Source organism: Diadema antillarum, unplaced genomic scaffold (assembly GCF_040938485.1).
Source record: "Diadema antillarum isolate AM-2024a unplaced genomic scaffold, OU_Dant_1.0 scf00000114, whole genome shotgun sequence".
NCBI classification, from domain to species: Eukaryota; Metazoa; Echinodermata; class Echinoidea; order Diadematoida; family Diadematidae; genus Diadema; species Diadema antillarum.
In genome coordinates this window covers 4,548,766-4,568,805 of record NW_027271003.1, presented here as the reverse complement: position 1 = coordinate 4,568,805, position 20,040 = coordinate 4,548,766, and the positions used below count along the sequence as shown (strand labels likewise).

The 20,040-nt window shown below is 35.9% G+C and overlaps 1 protein-coding gene across 1 annotated transcript; it reads left to right on the top strand.

Annotated features, from left to right (window-relative positions):
• The first annotated feature begins 1,188 nt into the window (after positions 1 to 1,188).
• LOC139719756 (kynurenine/alpha-aminoadipate aminotransferase, mitochondrial-like) lies at positions 1,189 to 17,451 on the top strand. The gene is made up of 12 exons (XM_071631146.1): positions 1,189 to 1,255; positions 2,324 to 2,423; positions 3,543 to 3,611; positions 4,449 to 4,581; positions 9,641 to 9,715; positions 10,369 to 10,481; positions 11,307 to 11,466; positions 12,142 to 12,224; positions 12,774 to 12,870; positions 13,175 to 13,301; positions 15,931 to 16,139; positions 17,410 to 17,451. The coding sequence occupies exons 1-12, from the start codon at positions 1,189 to 1,191 to the stop codon at positions 17,449 to 17,451; spliced, it is 1,275 nt and encodes a 424-aa protein (XP_071487247.1).
• Positions 17,452 to 20,040: the final 2,589 nt, after the last annotated feature.

Genomic DNA, 20,040 nt, shown 5'->3' with positions numbered 1-20,040 from the left:
TGATAATTTGCTGTGGATTTCTTTTTGTTGATCTCCTCATTGTGCATTTTTATGTTTCCAGTGACAAAAAGACCTGAAGCAATGGTCGGAATTAATCTGGATCTGAACCTTAATGGTGCTTAGGTGATTTCTTCAGCTTTATTGTCTGTTTATGAAATGAAATAGATGTTTTGAGCATGACAGATCTCATGATGGAGTAATGAACATTTATATATAATATATAATATGGTCATTACTCCATGAATATATATATATATATATATATATATATATATATATATATATATATATACATATATATATAATCTGAATGCATGCGATTAAATACAAATAAATATAGGTAGAATAAATACATAAATACACGCAAACATATCACTATATACGTAATACATGGGCGCACATAAGTTAGGGCTGATGAATCGCCTAAGCACCCCTTGACTCCTATCTGTGGCCTGCGAGGAATATGAGGAAAATGTTTTGCAGAATTGTAGTCATGGGGTAATAAAACAGTCAATCAATGCATATCACATCATTAGAAGATAACCTGCCTCTTTGCCAAAGAAGCTTTTATTCACGTGTGTGTGTAAATACACACCTCATATCATGATCACACAACAGGCAAGCACATTTTTAGTACGCAGTGACGCAAAAGCACAGCACGTTGTTCGAAAAAGTTTTCTTGGAGGAAAAAACCGCACAATTATTCTACAATAAAAGTATTTTACACATGCCCATGCATTATCATACTAGGGAAGGCCAACGATGTTTGAAAGGGGGGGGGGGGTGGAAGATTATGGCACATGATATTATATAGGATCTATATATCACACGCATTTTGGATTAATGTCACTCACTCACTGTTTAAAACAAACATCATTGAGGATATGATCATTTCCCCAAGCGATGAAACAATACATAAAAAAATGTGCAAGCTTGTATCGTAAAATTAAAATGCATTGTTCGAGTTTGACAATTGGGCATGCACAAACGACTGTCTGAAAAGACCCAGACAAATCGTAGGAGGGCATTATCGTGTTTCAAAATGATGAATAGTAGGACCTTGTTCTTGGATCTACTTGGCATCCGTTTATCTGAACGAGCCTGAACGAAGTTCAGTTCTGAGCCTATTGTACACTGTCCTTTACATCGACATTACCCGTCTGTTGGGGATTTCTGATATACGACAAGATGAACTACGACGATTTCTTAAGCGAGTCAGGGAAATTGAGGCGCAAGTCTCCTTTTGCAAGATACAGTAAGTTAAATCCATGGCCACCTTTTTTTTTTCATCTAAATTCAGTTGGGTACTATTGTATGGTTCGTGGCTCTAAAGGTCAATTAAATTATCATCATGTTTATGTGTGCTTTGTGGGTGTATGCATTTGTGTGTGAGAACACTCAATGTCTTCCTTATGTGCAAAAATGAATTCATGACAAATTGGAATGGTATGGAATGATGAAGTTTTACTGGCTACTGGTTTCACAAAACTTGAACAGTTAATATGAGTATGCAGATGAGCATGTTGATGACTTAGCCGCCTTAAAACTTGCCATGTATAGTTTGTATTAATTTCAGTTATAATCCAGTATCTTATCGTGATATTGTCTGATTGACTATCAATCTGAAATTATCCAGTCCGATATAACACTAGTTTTTAACACTTTACAACAAACAAAAACAGTGAGTTTCTCTCATAAGCATTTTATTCTAATATCAACACTTCAGTAACTGTTTTGCATAGATTAGCGAAATATCCCAATTTCATAGCGTCGCTAATCATTATTCAATTTTGATCAAACCTTCACTGCTGTAAGATTTTACTCTCATTTACTCTTGCATCTTATTTTGAACTTCTCTTTCGGGCTATTGTAGTTATGTTAGGCTGACGTCGACACACTCATTATTACTTTTGGCGAGGACAAGTCCACTTACATTGTCACGTTCATATTCACAAAAGAGGATAAAGCAACCCTTTCCTTTAGTTCATATCCTCAAAATACAGAAGTGTGTCTTTTCAAAATTAAAGGTATGCTTACGTATAATCCCTAAAAGTCAGTGTGCCTTATCTTTGATGACAACAAATAGAAGAAAATGTGAGCACGCTATAAAGTGTATGGAAGCTATAAACTTGGAACTGGGCCTCCTAGGATGATCCCTGCCAGGATTCCTTCAAATTCATTTGACTTTTGTTTTAACTACTGTCATTTTGACAAAACAACGTAATGTTATTGTTGTTCATAAAAGTGCGGTTGTCATTATTTTTCTGTTATTTCTACAAAACTGATAAAATTTTTGTAGTCTAATTTGTATTCATCTTTGAAGGTATGTTCGGCAGAGAGACAACAATCCCACATATCGACCTTTCACCAGGCTTGCCAAATCCTGACCTCTTTCACCTTGTAGGTGCAAAGTTCCAGCTGAGGTTTGTTTCACGACTTGTTATTGATACAACAAAATACTATGTGATTCATGTCTTTCATGTTTTGTCATGTTGTGCATGACAGTGTGCATAGACTGTGAAATGATTCAATTTTGAAAATCAACTATTTCAACGAATATTGCCTAAAGATAAATCCAAACAGTGATAACACGCAACATGAAAAAGAGCCTCTTGACTAGTCTCTCACGTTGTTTAAAAAGCAATGCCAGCATTTACAGGCCGTATCAATTCCACCTGTTGTCATTTGTTATACGTCACGTGTAAACTACAGTCATAATGTTGTCCAAAGGTTAGGGCGATGCCATCCTATGCTCTTGGTGAGCACAACATTTTTTTTTTTCAGAATAATGTGTGTATGAAATGATTTTTTTTTTCATTTGTTTGACAGCGTTTCAATATACTTTTTTATTTCCTCAAACAATGTTACATATGGTTGGATATTACGAATTCTACACCATCAGATATGATACTGATTGAAACAGGATTTTTTTTCTCTCTCTCTCTCATATGCTATAGTATTTCAGTAATAATGAATGAAAGAAAGGTTTTGTGAGCAGGAAATTTGTGTTTATTTTGCTAGCCTGTTTTTAAAGGCCCTGTCTTATATAATAATAAAAATTAATAAATTTGTGTGTTGATTGTTTCCGAAAAAGATTACAATTATGTAATCTGAAGTGATATGAAGAATTATGGATTGTGCAATATATACATGTGCTGTAACCTAGACATTCTGATTTTTCTTAGGTATGTCTCAGCATATCACTTTTCAGTGAACTGTAATGATAAAAATGATGTTATTTGTTTATTTTCTACCATCCTCTGCAATGCTCAATTATTTGGCCATGTTGTAAGTGTACCGTAATTGTACATTATGTTATTTTTCTTGGTAAATGTGTCTACAATGTATTTCGTGATGTACGTTATTATATGTGTAGGGCCTCTGAGAATGACAGTGTTAAGCCACTGACAGAGCTACCCTACTGAAACAAAACAAATAAAACAAATAAATAAATAAATAAACAAAATAAACAAATATTCATATTTAATGCACACAATTTTATTCTTCTGTCGAAAATTATTCTCATCCCCTCTCTTTGACAGAGATGGCTCAGCAATTGAACTCTCAAGTGAGGATATGGAGATTGCCCAAAGCTATGGGAAAATTGATGGGTATGAAATTCTTTTTATCATTTTATCTTTTGTGCATCTACATGTTTTTATTGCTTTTTAGTTGGTTATCATAAATGATTTACATATTTCAATTTTTTTCATGAAATAAAATACACGTATAATGTTTTCACATTAAGTTCCTATGTTTCTGCATGATATAATAGATGTCTTATAAACAATAATAACGTTACATTGTAGTATAAAAGGCTAATCAAAAGTGCGTAATGATAGGCTATTCTGCACACATTGATACAGGCTGGGATCCAGCGACATTTTTTTCTCTCTCTTTTTAAAGGAAATGCCTGAGATTGAAATGATTATAATAGCGTTTGTGACTGTGTAATATAGGCCTTCATAACTCATGTCTCTTTAATAGTTATGCTTAAGAATTTTGATCACAGAAATATGCTTGCTGTTCTGATGGTATGCAAGCCACCTACTTTGTTGTGATGTCGCATATACAATTTAACGAGATATTCCTTATCTTTATGAATGAATAATAACATCATCCCTTAAAGAGCTAAGTTAAAATCAGTGATAATCATTATTATGTAAATAAAATGTAATTAAGTCTATCATAGTCTCTCCATTCTTCTGAACTATTATAACTAATAATACCATGGAGAAACATCATAATTTGAGAAATAACAGTTCCTTTTTGTATTTTAAGGCAAAGAAATTGGTATTTTCAAAAGATTAATGTGTAAATATTCTAGGCCTGTGAGAGAAAATTATGTTCAGAGAGCTAGCATGTTCAGAATTTGTGGATGACAGTAATCCCCTTTCAACTAGATTCAAGTTGACAAAGGTCCTTGTTGTTCTTCGTTCCTCTATAAGGGTTAAACCATTCCGAGAGTGGCTGGAAGAACTCACCATCAAACTTCACAAGCCACCAACCAGGATAAGCCCAGACCCAGACAGAGCGTTGCAAGTTATGGTTAACGCAGGGGCCTTGCAGGGATTACATTCGGTACAATCGTTACATTACTATCTATATTATATACGTGACCGTGCATCACACAACCAACAAAAGTCGCACACATTAATAATGTGTGAGGACTGAAGATAAGTGAAACAGGTCAGCATAGCTAATCGTGACCTGTCATATTTCCTGAAGGAGAAAGTCTTGTTCCACATTATGCTAAAATTTGGGATCATAAAACGAACAAGAAAGCGTTTTAGCCGTTTTTCTCGAGCACTTTTTTTTACAATAGTGAGATAAGTTGTGTCGTCTCCTTTTCATTTATTAGAAACCCTGTACACGCTCTTCACTTTAAAATCTAATGAATTCAGAAAGGGTGATTCTACTTCTTTGAAAGTTGGAATTAATCATGGACAAACACAGAATGTGTTAAAGGCAATCAAATTTCAGAAGGAAAAATACAATCCTGAAGACAAAAATCACCACATTCTTTAGGCCTAAATTATGTCAGTGTATGTAACTCGTGCCCATACAGCACTCAAGCCTGAAATATTGTTGTGCAATACATGTATTGAGGATCAGACGATATTTCTTCTTAACGCTGTCTTATGATACCGCTAAATGAAGAATAATCATGTTGAAATGATCGTGATTATAATGATATTAACATACTAATAACATTATACAGAAATGTCAAATGCCTCCATAATTCAAACGTTAAAGGGATCATACAGTTTTGGTTGAGACCTAATTTCAGGTTTCCACCATTTTTGGGTGAGATAATGAGAAACCTCTTATGAAATATGAAAGAGCATGTAATTCTATGAGTAAATCAACGTTTATTTGATGAAAATTGGTTTTGAAATGGCTGAGATATCTTATAAAGTGTGGGACCCACATTTTATTACGATTGCTTTGTTTTACCTTGTTTTTGTATGTTACAGTCATTCCAAACTCGATTTTCATCAAATAAACTTTGAAATCCTCTTAAAATGGTATGCTCTACTATATCATAAGTATTTAATTGGTATCTCACAAAAAGTCTAAATCCCAATTCTCATCTCCACCAATACTTTGTATACCTTCCCTTTAATACCATTGTTTGCTAAAATAATTTCTCACGGTCAATTTCAAACTTTTGTCACTCAAAATCTTTAATGTGCCTTCAAATCCACGCAGCGCATGCAAGCGAAAATATTCGGGCATTCAAATTCAGAATCCGAGCGATCAATTTCAATTATGGGCGTTCTATTTCGTTTTCGTGGAATCAAATTCCCGATTGGGCATTCAATTTCAAAACGCGAGCACCGACTTTCCTACTCGTGCATTTAAGTTCATGCGGTAGTCACGTGATACTCCCAATGAGCTTGTTTGGAGCGTTCAAATTCATTTTTAGGCGATCAAGTTCATACTTCGTGCAATCAATTTAACGAGGAAAATGGAGTAGACTTTTAAGACAGGAAAAAGGGCCAACACAACCAATGAAGGCTTTTAGTGTAATTATGATTGTTTACAGGTTCTACATTGTTCTCTGTTCATGTATTCTTTGTTTCTCATCTCAATAAAGTTCATATTGCAATGTCTAATCAGCAGTGCATCCAAACAACACAGCAACTAGTAATCATCTTTGTAGATGATACTGCGTGCTGACAACGCCCAACACCAACCACATAATGACAATTCATCAATTTTTCAATTCACACAATGATCTCATAATATAGTCACTCAAAAGTTAATCAATAAGACAGCAATACACAACAAACAACACATATAAAATGTCCAGGTATCAGTTTCAATATGGTCGAAATTGTTTTTGTTTTTTTTCCTCGAAAGTGTCAACCAGCCCTCTGTATTATGCTCGTCTGTAGGCCTATGCAGTGGGCCGGATGCATAAACGCTAGCAATTGCTTGTGCTAGCCTTTTAAACGAATCTGTATGCATGAAAACAAGCAATTGCTTGCGAGCAGAAGCTTTTGCTAGCAAGCACAAACAATTGCTTGCTGCCGGCAAGCAATTGATTAGAGACCAGGCATTTGCTTAAAAACTTTTCCAAGCTCTGTAAAACGAGCTTGAGCGTTTGTTTAACTGGGAGGTTCCCTTTTAAGTATCATTTTCAAATTCATGAAAGAAAGACCACACTTGTACAGGAGTGGTATAAATCTACAAGAAATTACTCCTAAGTAGTGTAAGAAACTTTTTTTTTTAATTTCAACAACGGGAATGTCCAGTGGTTAGCACGCAAAACGTGATGAAAAACAGGTAGGATGTCTGACTTCAGCGGAGAGCAAGGAGACCTCTCTCCACGTGCGATCTGGCATATTCAGGCTACTGTAAACAGTGATGGGAATCAGGCAGTAATAAGTGCGTGTGTGCATAGATGTGTGTGTGTGCGTCTGTGTGTGCATTTATGAGTTTCATTTCATAGCTCTTCTGCCATGTCAGGAAATGTTTCCGCACACACACGCCCTTTCAAATACATGCTGCCACACTCGCACGTTCTTGCGTTCGCACAGGCGTGACGTCCCTTTTGTTGCAAACGCAAGCAATTGCTTGTGCGGGAAAAGCAAAAGGTATAAGCACAAGCAAAAGGTTATACAAATGAATTTAAGCAATTGCTTGAGCTAGACCTTTTGCTAGACGAGCTTGTGCTTTTGCTTGAATCAATGGCTTACAAGCAATTGCTTGTTTTATGCATTCGGCCCATTTTCCATCAAAGAAAGTGGCTGGATAACCAATACTCTGCTGCAAAAGCTGGTCTTCCATATAGGGTCCAGTGGGATGTTCTGCTCTTTGCGATGAATAAATGAAGTGGGATCTTTTACGTGCATGAATTGTGACTCTCTTACATGGGGCGTCCATTTTATGTCCAATCTGAGTGACATAAGCCTGTATATTCCTTTATATAGATTTTCCCGGTCAATAGCATACTTTTGTCATTCAAGTTCCTATTCCGAGCATTCGATTTCACGCATTCTACGCTCGCAGCACTGAATCAGCAATCAAATTCAAAATCCGGTCATTCGAATTCACTATCCGAGCATTCAAATTCACTCTCGGAGCATTCAAATTCACTATCGGAACATTCAAATTCACTATCGGAGCATCCAAATTTAAGAGAGGAGCACGCATTTCATCAATGAGCATTCAAATTCATGTCAAGCTGGCAACGGAATTTCGTCGGTCATTCAAATTCGTGAACAGGCAACCATGTTCCAAATAAATGCATTCAATTTAAAAGAAGTCCTGCGAATTAGTTTGGGGACGTGCATGCATGTGTTTCTCATTTGGCTTTGAATATATTGGGATTTATGATGATTATTTATTTTACAGTAGAGGTCCACCTTTTAATTGACAATTCTGAACTCGCGCTTAGCAAATATGAATATACAGGCACATGTCCCTGGGATTGGACATAAAATGGAGGTCCCACATGTAAAAAGAGTCACAAATCATGCACGTAAAGATCCTACTTCATTTATTCATCGCAAAGAGCAAAACATCTAACTGGACCCCAAATGGAAGACCAGCTTCTGCAGCTGAATATGGGTTATCCAGCCATCTTCTTTGATGGAAAATGAAACAAATAAACAAATATTAGGCGCTGTATAGGCCTACAGACATGACAGACGAGCATTATACGGAGGGTTGGTTGACACTTTCGAGGAAGAAAAACACAATTTCGACTATTTTGAAACTGATACATGAGCATTTTATATGTGTTGTTTGTTGTGTATTGCTGTCTTATTGATCTAATTTTGCGGGACTGTGTGAGATCATTGTGTGTCAGTTTGTCTTAAATTGATGAATTGTCATTATGAGGTTGGTGTTGGGGCGTTGCAGTATCATCAAGAAATATGATAACTAGTCGTTGTGTTGTTTGGATGCACTGCTGATTGGACATTGCAATTTGAAATTTATTGAGATGAATAACAAAGAAAACATGAACAGAGAACAGTGCGGAACATGTAAACAATCCTAATTACACTATATGCAAGCATTCATTGGTTGTGTTGGCCCTTTTTCCTATCGTAAAAGTCTCCTCAAGTATTTTCCTAGTTAAATTGATTGCACGAAGTAGGAACTTGATCGCCTAAAAATGAATTTGAACGCTCCAAACAAGCTCATTGGGACTATCACGTGACTATCGCATGAATTTGAATGCACGAGTAGGAAAGTCGGTGCTCGCATTTTGAAATTGAATGCTCAATCGTGAATTTGATTTCACGAAAACGAAATAGAACGCTCATAAATGAAATTGATCGCTTGGATTCTGAATTTGAATGCCCCAATATTTTCGCGTGAGTGCGCTGCGTGAATTTGAATGCACATTAATGAATTTAAGTGACAAAAATATGAAATTGACCGGGAAAACCTATATTTGCTATAAAGCTCGAGTTCAAAATTGTCAATGATTAGGTGGACCTCTACTGCAAAATAAATAATCATCATAGATCCCAATTATTCAAAGCCAAATGAGAAACACGTGCATACACTGCCCCAAACTAACTACATTCAGGACTTCTTTTACATTGCATGCAGTTATTTGGAACATGGTTGCCTATTCAGGAATTTGAATGACCGACGAGATTCCGTCGCCAGCTTGACATGAATTTGAATGCTCATTGATGAAATGCGTGCTCTTCTCTTAAATTTGAATGCTCCGATAGTGAATTTGAATGTTCCGATAGTGAATTTGAACGCTCCGACAGTGAATTTGAATCCTCCGACAGTGAATTTGATTGCTGATTCAGTGCTGCGAGCGTGGAATGCGTGAAATCGAATACTCGGAATGGGAACTTGAATGACAAAAGTATGAAATTGACCGGCAAAACCTATAATACAATCTAGGTGTGACATAAAAGAATGATCAAAATCAATCGCAGCGTGTTTTTTTTTCAGAAATAATTGTCAAAAAATTTTAAATCAAGTGATATAACTTTATTCAGTAATGTTTATGTGCCTTTAATGTAATTTTGTAACTTATGTCTCCCATGATTATGTATAATATCGTTACATTTTTTCCGTAAAGCGTCAGAGAACAGATTCTAGCTTCAATTTTTTTTGAAGATAATGATTAATCATGTCATATTCCCTGCTTTAATAACAGGCTGCGAACCTGCTTCTCAACAAAGGTCAACGCTTTTTGATTCCAGAACGAACCTATCCAACGTTCCTTGAAGCAGTATGTTTTATATATACAAACAAGTTTCTTCCAGAGCTTTATAACTTCCATTTGCTCATGTATTCACACTGACACCAACAGCTATCATTGTCATAACTGTTTTAGTATCTTCGTCTTCAATCGATTTTTCCTGCCTTTCTTACTATTGCATTTCCTGTGCATGTACTAATAATTGCATCATTATAGACGCCTTACTCCCTCCAAGTTTCGTCGTAATTATTAGTAATTGTGTGACTTCTGGCTGATGTAACGAACTTTGAGACAAATCAGTTTCCTTTGCGCATCCTATTAATAATCTAAAGAGCCTTTACGATTTATTTGGCAGAGGAAGTGGTGGTCATCATAAGTTATCAAAGATTTTCTATTGGTAAAGTATTACGACTTCCTCTCAAATTGGCAGACCATATACACACAAATCATTAACATCCAGTAAATTCTGAATATCACTCTACAAAATTTGAGGATCTCTATTGTTTTTCTTAAGAATAATAATATGCGGTCTATGTCAATTCGGTTGACACTACCACTACCACGGACGCGTATCAGTCACACACGCAACACTTTTGATTTGAAGTGATTTGTTACAACATCTAGAGGTAATTTCTACTATTACTATTGCATTCCTTAAACTAATGTGACATGATTTATTTCAGTTGCGGGTGATGCAAGGTGACCCCATTGGAATAAAGATGGAAGAGGATGGACCAAGTATCACACATCTTGAAGAGGTGCTTTCCCAGTGGAACCCGGACGATAAAGAAAACTGGTAATAGGTAGATGAGAGTCCATGTGTTGCTGCGGGACAAGGAACCAAACTTGAATTGCCGAGTTTCCGTCTTATATTATGACGTGTTCATATTAAGGCACTGAGTTTAATGACGAATACCTTTCCGCAACGGATTAATTTTCTAAGCAGACCCATAGATTAACGATCATAGGTAAAATTCAGAAAACTTGCATTTGAACAAGTAAAACATGATGTCTTTCATCACTATGGCAGGAAATTCAAAGGAATGTAATTCAAGGCTATGTGTATGTTACGGAAAACAAAACATACTAATCTTTCTAAATTTAGAATGGACGAAATGACGAATATGATGACTGTTAAAGTATACTATGTTGTGTATAGTAATGCGTAATACGAAGGAAAAAAAATGCAGATATGAATAATCGAAATGAAACAGTGCCAAATTTCTTTTCAATTTCTCAGGCAACCCTGCTTCTAAACTATACTTTCTTTCTTTTTTTTTTGTAAATTCTTCCAATATTATACACATATATTGGAATTCAGTATATCCTGAAATAGTTGTCTTCAATGTGTATTAAGACCGTAACAAAAACAACAGACCAAACACCTCAAGAAATAGGTGACGGACGAGTTCTTACATGAAATCATAAATCTGTTTGTATCTACTTGGCACTCTAGTACCTACATGTATCTTGCTATTACTCATAGAGAATAGGAGAGTTCATGGCAGACATAGAGATAAAATGAAAAGATAAAAGAAAGCCTTTTGCATGTAAGCTCACGCTTGAAAAAAAAAAGTCATAATCCACGTTGATATTGATACAAGTACTGCTTTTAAAACAGGTCAAAAAGACCGAAGTTCTTCTACATTGTGCCAAACGGACATAACCCATCTGGGGAAACAGTGTCCTCAGAAAAACGCCTCAAGATATACGCCTTGGCACAACGATATGATTTCATCATCCTAGAAGACGACTCATACTACTTCCTGCAGTTTGACGAGGTAAACATTTTCGCGTGTATATGCGTGCTTATTTTGTAGTTAGATTGTTTGCTTTATATATCCCGACATTGTAAAATACCATAAATACAGAATGAATTGTAGCTTTAAGGTGGCATCGGCATAATGTCAAAAGTATACTGGTTCTAAGAAACAAACCCTCATTCTGACACAGATATGTCCACGATGCACATTCATTTCGCCACACAACGCAGATCAACTCAACGGCTACCCTCAATCGTCTCAACAAGCAACACGCTAACGTTTCTTTCGCAATGACGATCGAAAGCGATGTTCCCATCCCATCCCTTGAAGTTGCTGTACTATCTCACTAAAACAATCTCCGGCACCCTCTTCCAATGATTATTGTCACAACAGCTCGTTCAATCACATACCAGTGCCGGTACCTTAGCACCACCTCACATAACTGCAGCACCAACATCCAGGTTGATCCGACTTACATCCACTAACACAATTCACAGAGCATTATACACTCACAAGTCATAAAGGCAGACAACTTTATAAACTCAAACAGCCAGGGGTATGACAAATCCATTTCACAATCAATGCAGGAAAGTAAACATCGTTGGCCTTTTAATGGCTTTTTTCAAATGTCAGTTTTGATAGTGCATTGTGGATATGAATCTCATCATTTTGGATACTTCCCTTTAATTCCAGCCTCGTCTGCCTTCATTCCTCTCTATGGACAGTGATGGAAGAGTGATCAGATTTGATTCATTCTCCAAGATCATAGGCGCAGGGTTAGTTAAAGTCTCTTTTAGAATCAATAATTTATGATATTTTTGCAGAAATGCATACCAACCCCCCCCCCCCAAAAAAAAACAACAACAACAACAGCACACCATCGTGTTCTAGACTTAATTCATAGTATCTTGAATATATAAAGTTATGAGTGTATATGAGGATATTAAGATTAGTAATTTCATGACGAAAGATATTGTTTTCTTTTTCTAATTGACGACTCAAGAAAACCGAACAAGTGAAATACAATAGAAATTTACATATCCTGCGTATCAATTTTCTTTCCATATTCCTATTCATGTGAACATACTGATTGAGTTATCTATAGTTCAAAATATGGCACATTTATAAGGCAACTCGGAATTATTACTGAATAAATGAATGAATTGAATTGAATTGAGTTGAATTGAATTGAATTGAATTGAATTGAATTGAATTGAATTGAATCTCTGGATGCCACTACATCTTCTCTTCTTTGTTGTTGTTGTTTATTCGTGACAGATACAACACCCATCCATTTTACTTCACTTCTCTTTATCTGTAATCAGCTTTCGGCTTGGCTGGCTGTCTGGTCCACGTGCCCTAGTTTCCCGCCTTTTCTACGACATTCAGGTCACTTTGCAGCACGCCAATGTTCTGTCACAGGTATTGATAAGAATTCAGATTATTGAACTTGCATACGAACTGGTTATAAGCTATTGGCGTCCATAATCTTTCCTCACTCAGACGTAGCGTTATCAAGTTTGTTTGTTTTTTGCTTTTGTTTTTTGTTTTTTTTCTAATTGTAAGTTTGCCGGAGTCATGGCATCATTAGAGGCAACGTTAAGCCATTTTGTCACCCGCCTGTTTTCGCAGAATTAGAGGTTAAACTGATATGTCTCAACGTGAAATCATGAGGTTTAACATGACATGAAAAAGTGACTACCTTTAGTATTCTGTCACATTTCAGGTGGTACTGTATCACATATTTCGACAGTGGGGTGTAGACGGATTTCTAGAAAGAGCAGAGAAGATCAAGGAGTTCTACTTACGACGCAGAGATATTCTGGCAAAAGCAGTTGCTGATCACCTGGCAGGTTTGGAATGTTACAGCTTTGTTCTCTTTTCTTTGTGAGCGTGTGCGTGTATGTGCGTGTGTATGTATGTAGGCCTATTTTGTTTAAAGTAGTTAGGTGCTGATAACCTGATAATTTTTTTATTGAAAGGTTTATTTATTCATATCACATCTCGTAGCCCAGGGACTAAATTGCGTATAATATAACATAAAATATGTACATACAAATTCAAACATTCAGACAATTACAGAATAAAGCCTTTACACGTGTGATAGAAATGAGTGGGAAAATATCAATAATTACACAAATCAATAGGTTGAGCATTATGCAAGATAAGAACATGTATTCCGCATTTGTCAAAACAAACAGAACTATACGACTGATTTGCCTCTACTCCAATAAAACTACAAAACATCATACACAAAACATCAGGTTTACATGACTGATAAATAAAAGGTATTTAGAAATGTGATTGCACAACCCCCAATATAATTAAATCACTGTTTTTAAATTTCATAACAAAATTTAATTCTGATGGCTAAATTATCACATATGACTTATTTACCTTAGGCACTCTCAACCGACCCCTACACAGCCCCGTGACCCACATTCTTCTTTAAACATCATCAAGATAACATCAAATTCACAGAAAAATTCGTCTAACTGTCCAAAAATATGGATAAAAATTTCATATTTCTCCATTCAGAATTTGCAGAAATATGGGGAAAAGATAACGTTGTGAGAGATAGGAATAAGTAGATATGCGTATACAATACATATACAGGTGTACACAATACACACAAAAGAGTTAAAAAAGTAACATATTCATGTCCTGCATAGCATTCTCAGTAAAACAGATCATAAACCACACATATTTTTAATAGATATTGAAAAAAATAAAAAAACACTCGGTAATGAACAGCAACATAATCAGAAAAGTAGCCCCATCAAAATAATAACATCAGTAAAAAATTTCGCCTGCCGGAGCAGATGGGAAGGACAAGGCAAAGTGGATAAAAAAAAAGGTCTAACAAATATTTGGATGTTTATGTAATACATGCATATACAGGTATAATCATACTGTACATACATACACAGTCATATGCATGTACATATATGGAGACGTTTGTATGGGGATGCAGAATGGAAAAATGACACATTTATATCCTATTTAGCTTTCACAGTAATAAATGCATACATACATATCATGGACCGCACATTTTAAAATTGCAAAGATAAAGAGATACAACAACGTGAAAGGGAAGGTGGCCCCATCAAAATGATTACAGAGTCAATGAAGGCTTTCACCTGATGGTAGAACAGATGGAAAGACCAGGGTAGAATGGGTAAATGAGGGGTCTAGTAAAGATAGAGAAGGAGAAGAAGAGATAAAGAAAAGAATATGTGAATGTGTGTATACACAAATAGGTATACATATACGAACACAGCCATAGATGCATGTACAACCTTACTCAGAAGTCCAATAGTGACGTGATCGGGAAAGTTGTCCATTAAGAAAATAGCATGATAGAACTCATTTGTATTATGTTATCGGGTAATGATATAAAAATTGTGACCTTGATGACCTTTTATGAACAAGAAAGAAGGAGGTTAAAAGGAGAGAAAGAAGGAAAAAGCTGAAGGAGAGAGAGAAAAAAAAACTGTAAGGAATGAGTGTGAGGGGCGTGTCATCATTCTGACCACACAGAGACTTGTCAGTAATCTTAACCCGGGATAACAATTCAAAATGATTTACATTAATTTAGAATTAATTTAGAACCTTGTGAGGTAAGGAATTGCACTATTCTCAAAGCGCTTAGTGTGACATCTTTTTTCCATGCAGCGCTTTGTGTGTCTGAGTTTTCGAGAGGACGCATTCAACACAAACCATTTCTGGAAGTATACAGAGTTTGCCGATTTCTGCTCAAATTTCAGATACAACTCCTCGCGATTTACACAATAAAGTGTGCCCACCTCACAACAGACCATTTCCAAATATCACACTTGGCATGTTCGGGCGCACCACAATAACAGCATGAACACATTGCAAAGTGTGGTAATAATTAAGAACATAAGACAGGACATACCGCCTTTCACCTGCAAAAGTGGATACTAATCATTTTCGCGCTTGGCCGGGAGCGATGAATTTTGCGTGTTTTTAATTCCGCTGAATCAGAACGTTGACTAGTGGAAGATATATTCGCGTGCTTTTATTTTCGCGCTAATTTGTGGTTGCGCAAAATGTGCGAAAATTTCCACATCGAAAAAAAAATCCACTTTTACAGAAAGCATACATGTTTTCATAAATTGTGTATATGCATGTATTTACTGGAATAACCCTTGATGGCAAGGGCTTCAATATTTGACAGCTAAAACGAAGTGACTCCGTTTGTTGTCAGTTCGACGTAAGTATAAACTGCGTAATACTTGACTGGGATTAATGATGGATGATTGCTGAATAAGCCATACTTTTACTTCGTTTTGCCTCTGACAAATAAAAATGGTATGCTTTCAAAACACATCTTAATATATCATTTCCCTCTCTTTCCACCTTTTCTTGAAGTTTCCTCCTATGTATTTTGCCACACCTCTGTAAAATAATCACGAACACGATTCAGACTGTGTTCCTCCATTGTAATTTATGCTCAAGGCCTTGCTAAGTGGACTGTTCCAAGATCTGGAATGTTCATGTGGATTGAACTGCCTACCATCAAAGACACGGAGAAGTTTCTGATGGAGGCTGTCGTAACTAGGGGCGTGGTTTTCACCCCTGGCAACATCTTCTACATAGACAAATCGGTGCCCTCCTCGTACGTACGGGTTGCCTATTCCAAAGCATCGGAGAGCGATCTAGTTGAGGTGAATAATGCTTTAATTATTTTAAGAGGTAAACATTGCTTAAAAAAGCGCATCTTTAGAAGCTTAAGCATTGGAAAAATTACCCCCATACTCTCTAAAAAAAAATCGAGTGAAAATATTCACTCTTTACGGAGTGAATACAAAAAAGAGAGAAATTAGAGTGAATTTTGAGTGAAAATGTTCATTTTCACTCATTTTAGAGTGACCTCAGAGATCACTCCAAAATCTTCGAGTGATCCCTGAGGTCACTCCAAAATGAGTGAAAATAAACATTTTCACTCAAAATTCACTCCAATTTCACTCTTGATTCACTCCTTTATTGTATTCACTCCTTAAAGAGTGAATATTTTCACTCGATTTTTTTTAAAGTAATTTCTACATCCAGAGATCGTTACTGCCAATCTGAAAAATCTATTCTCTATAAGGATTTATGTTAACTTAACTTTGAAATTCCAATACGTGTACATATCTTTATTAGTTTGTTGATTACTATTGATTGTCATACTTTGTAGTGTATATATGCTTATGATTGAAGTTCTGATTTGCTTTGTGTTATGTTTTGTTGAAAGAAAAAGGAGAATGAAATAAATAAAATGAAATGAAATTTTCTTCATTGTACGCTGTTTTATAAGCATTGCTTCGTGTCATGCGCAAATTTGGAGTTGATTGCATAGGCCTGATCCACAAAATCCCGGTATGTCATTTTCCGGGTGCATTGCTGACATGCTAACACATATTTTTGGTTCCACTCAATTAACTTTCGCCATTATGGATTTTCTGTTGTAAAATGCTTATAGCCCCTATTTTTTTTTTTTTTGTGTGTGTGTGTGTGTGTGCGTGTGTCTGTGTCAGCAAGCTATAGCAATTGGATTCCTGAATCACAAATTTATGCTCGTTATGATCATCCAATTCTTATGAGATGCACCAGTGGAAGATCCGGGGTGCGGGCGCACCGGGCGCGCGCCCCCTCTTTATTTTTGATGTTTAAACACAAGAAATAGAAATAAAAAATGGGAGGGGGGGGGGGTGGTGTGCGCCCCTTTTAATTTTGTGAAGGGGCCTTATCTTTATGCAATTCCTGAACCCGCCACTGAGCACATCATCTCACATCGAGAATTTAATCTTTGACCTAGCCATAGCTGAATGTTCCTAAACCAACTACAAATGTTTAAAATGTTATTTGATTTTTTTTTATATTGTGCTTACATCAACCTGATTTCAGTTAAGGTCCATTGATTCTTATGTATTTCTCGTTTTATCGTTGTTCCAGGGAATAAAACGACTGGGAGAAGCTGTGAGGGAAGCATCATAGACAGCGAATGTCGAATAAGTGTTGTAAGAAAAACTCTATTGATATCATTATTTATGTCTGAGAAAGACAATACAAATAAACAAACAAAACAGGTTGACTATGCAACAAATCCTTCTTGCTTGCATAAAAGATAATTTTCACTATTTCACCAACCCGGTGAAATTATTGGTGTAAGGACGAAAATGCAAAAGAAGAAGGAGGAGAAACAGTGCGGATTTTCGAAGGTTTCTGTCTGGGTTTGTATGTATGTATGTATGTATGTATGTAGAGTCCTACTCGTTTTCACCGTTTTCTTCGACACAAGCAACTTTGAAATAAACGCCTGATATGTGTAGTGCACACCAATGAAATGGCTGATAAATATTTATGCGCAAATGTCATATTGTATACTTTTGTCGGCAATGAAATGAAATTAAATGAAATATAATGAAATGCATTTAGGCAATTAAATTGACAGCTTTCGAAGAATTTTCGATGTTTGTCAACGCTTTTACAACAATGATACATTAAGTTTGCATATAGGAATGATTACTGTCATGCATGTTTTTGGTTTCAAACCGTTATACTGTAAACCGTAATACGAGAAGTGATGTGGTTTCTTACATTTCTAAATGTCGAATCATTCAATGATTATTCCATTACGTGAGATCAAAAAGAAAGGTCTTCCCAGGTACCAAAACTCATAGTGTCGGCAGGAGAGTGTTCTTATAGCCGTTATGGAACAAGTCTCATTCTTTCTAGATGTAAGTCTAACAAGGTGCATAATCATAATTAACAAATAGAGATAAACACACATACCGGCAAAATGTTAGGTCATGTTTAGAGGGGAAAAGGAGAACTGAGACGTCCACAAAAAAGGCACTCTTTACTTATTATGTGCATTTTTGTTTTTCCTTTTCTTCGTCACCAACGGCACTGTGTATACGTATTATTTATATATTGTTTATTGCTGCTGTATTGGTACACACATTACATAATAATGAATCTTGCATGGATATTGCCGTTATATTGATATTGATATCTTATTTCAAAGACGCCTTTTCAGGTATTATTTAAGTATTAGTGACAATAAGCTTTCACATAACAGTTAGCAAACACTATTATTCAGCGAAGATACATTTGGGACAAATTAATATGTTATTATGAATTACGTGTTCACCGAGGGATAAACGTCGATGAGCTGTGATTTGGAGTGAATTCTCATTTCTATCGCTTTATTTACCTTTTAAATGCCTTTTCCGAAATTCTTTGTTTTATACTCTTATCCCATTCGCATTCACTATAGAAGCAATATTTTTAATGGTGTGTGTATTTGTGTTGTTTTTAAACTTTGTGACATAAATCGCCTTCTCTTCGATGAAAATAAAGAAATTGAATTGACTTGAAAAACCTAGGAGGATCTTAATATGATTTTTAATGTCGTATTTGAGGAGTAAATGAACGGCAGTGATAATATCCTTTTCTGGACGTAATGTCACGGTACATACCTATCACAACTCCCACAATTAAGAGATGAGGTTTCGTTAAAGGGATGGTACAGTATCGGTTGAGATGGGGATTCAGGTTTCCAACTTGTTTAGGATGGATTTTGAGATAATGAGGAAACTCTTTAGAAATACAAAAGGGCATAATTCTAGGAGGAATTCAAACTTTTTTTGATCAAAATAGGTTTTGAAATGGCTGAGATATTAAAAAAGCGATCGTAATAAAAGGATGTCTTAGCCATTTCATAACCAATTTTCATCAAGTATGATGAACTGATGAACTTTAAATACCCCTTAGAATTGTATTCTCTTTAAAATTTCATGAAGTGGTTTCTAGGTATCTAGCAAAAAGTTAAAGCTGAATCCTCACTTAAAACAATATTGTACCACCCCATTAAGCACCAGCTTCATCCTCATGACCATTTATCATTATTTTTGTTTTCCATTTTATCCTCACTCATTATATCTCTTCGAAAGTGTCCACGTCAAAACTGACGTTCATTTGCCGCAAATATGAACGGGATATCGACAATAAATTTTAGATAGCATCGACTTAAAGACAGTGCATATAATACTAGTACAAGCAAATCATGTTCGGCTCGGTCTTGCTAGATAAGCTTGCTAGCAGTGTGTACAACTGTGATGTCACTTCTACGCGAAATTGGCATCCGAAATATATCGTTTTTTCTATTTTTTTCCTTGCTAATATGTTTAACAATTGACTACACGTGGGACCAAATACGAAATAGACACAACATTTCCAGTAACATCATATCCTTTTGCAAAATAAAAATTCAATATATCTAACATTTGCAGAAAAGAAGTCGTCACACATACATGTACACATCCACGCACACACACACAAACAAACAAACATACAGTCTACGAACTTGAGTACAACTGAACAAACGAGCCTAATACACACACCAACACAAAATACTGATCAGAATACTGATCAGAATCACGTGGACGAAACACTTTTGACAAACGACACAGTAGTATTTTCACAGAATGTGCATATCATATTTGGGTGCACGTCACGAGCTCAATCCCCACGAGTCATGAAGCCTACGAATCATACTGCTCACGAGTGATGCAGCCCGTG